At 41.0% G+C, this 6,144-nt stretch overlaps 1 protein-coding gene across 1 annotated transcript in view; it reads left to right on the top strand.

Annotated features, from left to right (window-relative positions):
• Positions 1–6,144, top strand: part of SYNE2 (spectrin repeat containing nuclear envelope protein 2) — a 333,055-nt gene that overhangs the window by 125,674 nt on the left and 201,237 nt on the right. Inside the window, exons 18-21 of the mRNA XM_019632109.1 lie at positions 63–236; positions 2,359–2,493; positions 3,767–3,925; positions 5,796–6,007. Coding sequence (XP_019487654.1) covers positions 63–236; positions 2,359–2,493; positions 3,767–3,925; positions 5,796–6,007 — 680 coding nt within the window. The remainder of the gene's footprint in view (positions 1–62; positions 237–2,358; positions 2,494–3,766; positions 3,926–5,795; positions 6,008–6,144) is intronic.

Raw genomic sequence — 6,144 nt, 5'->3', positions numbered from 1 at the left:
TTCTGTCTAGTGGGAAAATATTAGTTGCTACTCAAGAAGCTGAGAATTTTCTGTCTTCACAGATCAACATGGTAAACTTAGTTGCAATGTTGAAGAACTCAGGTGAGGTTTCACCGGACCTGGATGTCAGACTGAAAGTGGAGGAATCACTGAAGGAGCTTGAATCATACATTACAAGGGCTGAGCAGTTACTTGGCCAGAGAGAGAGCCGGGGCGGACTAATTTCAAAGTACAAGGTGGGACTCTTTCAACCATCAAATGTAGGGTATTTATTATTAACTATCTATCTAATTTGAAATCAAGATGTTTCCATCACTATAATTATATACAGTGTTATTGTAACTTTTTAAAATCTCCCAATTTTATGCATTGTTCCCCAGAGTCTCTTAAAAATAAACATTCAAATGAAGAATTTTTAAAATTCAAAATATTACTGTAGACCCACCAAATGGACTCAATTATATAGTGCAAAGAGCACAGCTAGACTCTGTGACACTGAGCAATAATTTAATTTCTCTGGCTTTTTTTTTAGAAATTTTTATAGGGGCACAGTGCATTTTTCCAGGACCCATCAGCTCCAAGTCAAATAGTTGTTTCAATGTAGTTGTGGAGGGTGCAGCTCTGTGGCCCATGTGGGAATTGAACTGATAATCATGGTGTTCTGAGCCTGTGCTCTAACCACTTGAGCTAACCAGCCGCCCCTTCTCTGGCTTTTTAAACCAATAAAATAGGCATAAAAATTCTAGCACTATCCAGCAGCCAAACTTGTTGTGTAAATGAAAATAAGGCAAATGAAGACACTTCGAGTAGTTAAAATTCTCCAAATGTAAAATAACACTCTTATTATTAAAATGCTTTGATACAAGTTCTTTATGGACATACACTTATCAATAAAGATCCAATAATGTTTTTTTATGGAGACATTTTTAAGTTGGCTTTTCATGGTTTGATAGGCTAGGCAGTTTACGATGTATCCAGATCAGAGACTTACTATTAATTAACACTATGGGAGGTACTTGGGGGGATAGGAAATAAAGGTAAAACAGGGCTCTCTCCGTGGACTGTTGGAGAGGTAGAGCAATACGTGTTCTTTTCCTCATTTATTTATTCAATAGTTAACACACTTGAGTGTTAAAAATGAGCTAGGCATTTATGAGAGGAAGAAAAGAAGGAAAGCAACACTCCCGGTGCTGCTGCTCCCAGTCTCGGTAACAGGGTCTCCCACAGGAGCCCCTCCATTATCACCGAGGCCGCCTTCTTTCTCTTGGGCCTCAGCCCCCTTCTGGCTTTCGGGATTGATAACCACACTGGACCCTTTTACAGTCATTTCCACATTGCTTTCCCTATCGCCATCTTGTACTTTGTACTGTTTGCACTTTGCTGGCCCCTGAATTTGATCAAATCTCCTCGTCCTTTTTTCCCCATTTTTATTTCCAAGTTGCTGTGAGGGCCGCACTGACCTCAAGAGTCACTGATTCTTTTAAATAATCACCTAATTAGGCTGGTCAGCTCAGGAAGGAAAGAAGGGGAAGAAGAAGTAGAAGCCTCAGGTGCCTTAGCTACCAGAGAAGAGTGAGAGGGTCAGCTCTCACACCGTTTCCCTCTCCCTGACCACTTTCCTTTTGGAACCCGAGGCCAGGGATTTCCTCTTTTTGTCTCTGGCATTTAGTGAAGTAGATCTATTTTCAAGCAGGTGCCTGCCAGGTACTTCCCTGAGACCCCAGACTCCAGGGACACATGAGTCATACGAGCCCCCTGCCAGCATGTAGGGTTAGAATATCTGTCTCTCTAGGTCATGAATCTAGCAGGAGTCCCCTAGGGCCCTAGACAAAACCTGGAAGTCCATGGCGAGGTGATGTTGCCTTGCAGCATAAAATGCTAATGTACAATAGTAAGTATTTGCCATATTAACCCTGCTGTAAATTGTGTCTTAATGCAACACTGATCTCTAATATATGCTGGTTTACTCTTCATGTTGTATTGCTTATGAAGTGTGGTTGCTCAATATTTAAGAACTTTATAGGAAACTGCCAGTGGCTTGTTACCCTGCACAATAAGCCTTTTAATTAGTATCAGAGGGGTAACAAAAATAATTAACTGTCATAAAGAAGTCTTTATCTGGGCCTCAAATGTGTAACTACATTTAAGTAAGAAATATTTTGCAGCTCTTTTCAAAAGAATTCAGGAGATGCAAATGGGGTATCAACCTCAATTTACAAAGAGAAGTCTCCCCAAAACCCGTAAATAGTCTTCATAAAGTCCTTTTCTTAGTTCTACCTGTGAAATACCTACCAAAATTAACTTCAAAGATTTGTCATACAATGAGGCTTTCATGTTCTTGTGTGCTTTTTTTTTAAGGAAGCATTATTAATTTTTAATACAAAAAGTCTGGCTAAGTATTTGAAAGCTGTTGAAGAACTGAAAAATAATGTAACTGAAGATGTAAAGCTGTCTTTGGAAGAGGAGAGTAGAGATGTCTGTGCCAAGTGGGAGGTAAGAATATGCATATGTATGTGGGGGCTTATGCTTGTAGATCTGATCCTGGAGCTGTTGGCCATCAGTCATTTTTGGTGGTCCTCCCATTTATTCTGTATCACAGAGAGCTGGTCCCTGCAGGCTGTGGTTCTCAGGTCCTGCAGCATCTGGCTTCTGTCTGTGTTCAGCCAATGACAACACTGGAGATTAGAGGGGGCGGAGAGGGGGAGCCCAGAGGCTTTCTTTTCCTCTCTTGGACATTGTCTCTGGCAGCTGTGTCTCCCCCTGGATGCGGGTTCAGAATTCCAGCCTCTGGTGGGTGACCCTTCTGCCTGGGCTCTAGGAAGCTTCCAGCCCAGTGGTGGTGCTAACCTATGGATTGCCTAACTCTCCCCAAAGTTTTCTGGTTTCCTGGTTGGACCCTGACTGAGACAACATATTGACACACATACCCAGAGTTTCATAGCGAAATAGGTATAGGCTTTGGTGACAGACAGACCTGGATCTAGCAGCTGTGACTCTGGCAGGTTGCTTAACTTCTAGGAGCTTCACTGATAAAATGGGAATAATCCCACCAACCTGGCAGGATTGTTGCAAGGATTTATATAAAGCACTTACCACGGAGGTTATGTTCAATAAATAGTATTTAGTATTAAGTGTGTGTGAATATATGAAGAGAGAATCAAGTAATATAACTGAATATCAATTGTTAGAGGTCCTCTTAAAACACATTTTTAAATAAACTACCTCAGAGCAATTTTAGATTTACATAATTATTACAAAGATGGTACAAAGAGTTCCGGTATACTCCGTGTCCAATTTCTCCTGTTATTACCATCTTACATTAATATAGTACCTTTGTCACAATTAATGGACTAATAGTGATACCTTATTAACTAAATTTATATTTTATTTCAACAGTTTCCCCCTAATGTCCTCTTTTATCTGTTCTAGAATTCCATCCAGGTTGCACATTATAGTAACGTTATTTCTGCATAGGCTCACATGTGTGTTTTGTATATATTTTGTCCCAATCTGCAGCTTGTCTTTTAATTCTCTTGACAGTGTCTCTCCCAGCTCAAACGCATTTTTAGTTGTTAGAAAGGAAAAAAAAATATGTTTATGGGTCTGGTATATTTTAAAACATCTTCCCCAAAGACACAAGGATGTATCAGAATTTCATAAGCTCTATTTCTATGCTTTGTTACTACAAGTATTTTTTATTGTGTTTTTAATGAAAACTTTTTCAATACATTCTGTTCCCATGGTTAATGTGTGCCTTTGTTTGCAGTCTCTTCATCATGAAATGTGTCTGTATATTCAACAACTAAAAATAGACATTGAAAAAGGAAAACTTAGTGACAGTATTTCAAGACTTGAAAAACAAATAAATAAAGAAAAGAAACTAATTCGCAGAGGAAGGACTAAGGGTCTCATCAAGGAACATGAGGTAAACCACCTGTTTCCATTTACATTTGGTTGTCATTTTGAGGTTTTTCTTAAAGGGTTGTGGATGTCATTTGCCAAGAATTAAATCTACTCTAAAAATTTCTTCAGCCATCTCATCCCCTAGAGATTATTCCTCATGAAGTTGAAGTTCTAACTAGAGCCTGTGCTTCTTGCTTTTTAAAAGTGAGAAAAATACAGCATGGAGTTAATATTTCATGACTTCCCTTGATATGTTTCAGTGGCCCTGTCCTTGATACTTGGTACAAACGCGTCACCCACTGCTGAAGCACTCACAGTTGCTTTTTGTGAGGACGTGGTGTCCTCAGAAGCACAGCTTTTGTGAAAGATATCAAATCAGGATGTAAGCCAACTGATGCTTGGGAGTCTCTATTTTTGGCAAATTTCATGCTTGCTCTAGGCTATTTTATGCACTCTGGGGTTTTGGCTGCCCTTTCTACAAGGAGGTGCCTAAATCTTTATCTCTAGCTATGTACTTTCCTCTGAGCTCTAGGTTTTCTTTCCAACTGAGATATCACTAGTGTTCTTCAGAGACCTCACATTCAGCATGTCCAAAAACGAACCAATAATATCTCTTCTCAGATGTTTCTTCCTCTTAGATATCTCGGGTATGAAAGGCATTGCTGTCTCAGAATGCCCTTCCTCTCCGTCCCCTTTCCTTTCCTCTCAGCCTTGATGGAGTCAGGTGCCAGGCTCCGTCTGTTACTCTTCAGCACCGCTGTTTCTTTTTCTTTCTATCGGTGTTGCCACCTCCCTTAGCTTGGGTTATTTTCTCAGCATGACGAAGGTTGCATCATCTTCCAAAACCATCACCATAGTGTCACTGGCTCACTGTTACTCACAGGACATCTCCATCTCCTCAGGAGGCCATACACGTCTTTCACTGTCTGGCCCCAGGATGTGCCTACAGTGTCCCTTCTTCTGTGCTGTGCCTCTGGCCACACTAGACTACCTAAACTACCTGTCCTTTCAGGACATCTTGAGCTTTTCATCTCTTGGCTGTTCCTTCTGCTAGGAATGCCCTCTCTCCCCTTTTACCTGGAAGACTCCTGGTCCTTGTTTCCTCATCGAGCTCAGATGGTTCCCTTATGTAAAGTGGGCTTTCTCTGATTCCTTAGAGCAGATGGTGGCACACTTGTCACACTATACGCTCATTATTTGTGTGACTGCTGTAGGGGTGGAAAGAGTTTTCCTCAACCCCCTATGGTCCTTGGCTGGGTCTGAAAATTCAACTGACAAAGATTAACAAAAGAAATGCATACACATGTTACTGAATTTTTACGTGAACTATGGGAGCCTTCACAAGAGATTGAAGACCCAAAGAAGTGACCAGAGCAGGAATCGTTTATACCTTTTAGACTAAGAAAAAATACATGTGTGAAGAACTGAGAAGACAAAGGGGTTTGGGCCGGGGGGTAGTGGATATTGAGGCAGTAACTAGGTTAGTTTAACAAGGTTTGTTTGCAGTTTCCTCTGGTGCCTGAGTTGATAAGAGTTTGTCTCCAGTAGAAGGAGACTTTATTTCCTGTCTTTAGGCAAAAAAGGGGCTCTTTTTCTGCATTTACTGCTTCTTAATTGCCTTCAGCCCCAAACAGTTTTCATGTCAAAGAGGCATACTTTGGGGTGACATATTTTGGCTTGCTTCACTACGTTTCTGGATTGCGGCGAATTGCGTTAGGGCTGACTGCCCCATCTTTATTTTTCCAGTGACCGTTACTACCCCAGGCACACAGTGGGCAGTCCTCTAAAAGACTGTGTTGTTCAAGTCACACACATCTGGTAGTTTCTAATCCTCATGGACTAATTATGTAAACTTATTTGAAACACATTTCCTGCTTGATTTGCTCAATTAGGCCTGCTTTTCTGAGGAAGGCAGTCTGTACCAGCTTGATCACCACATGGATGTCCTGCGGGAGCTGTGTGAAGAGCTGACTTCCCAGAAGAGGCAACAAGACATGAGGCGCGCGCTCAAGGATTATGAACAAAAGATAGAAAGACTTCGCAAGTGTGCTTCCGAGATTCACATGACCCTGCAACCCGCAGTGGGAGGCACGTCGAAAAACAAGTTAGTGCTTCGTAAGAATTGCTACGCATCAGGGGAAAAAGCGAGATAAAGCCTCTTGTAAAATTAAAAAACATTGAGTCTTATTATTCTTTATCTTTAAGCTTCATTTTTCTCCCTCTGGTTCAATATGCCATTTT

Source organism: Hipposideros armiger, unplaced genomic scaffold, assembly GCF_001890085.2.
Source record: "Hipposideros armiger isolate ML-2016 unplaced genomic scaffold, ASM189008v1 scaffold_1074, whole genome shotgun sequence".
In the NCBI taxonomy this organism is placed as follows: domain Eukaryota; kingdom Metazoa; phylum Chordata; class Mammalia; order Chiroptera; family Hipposideridae; genus Hipposideros; species Hipposideros armiger.
Note: the sequence above shows the minus strand (reverse complement) of the source record. Positions and strands in the feature narration are given on the sequence as shown.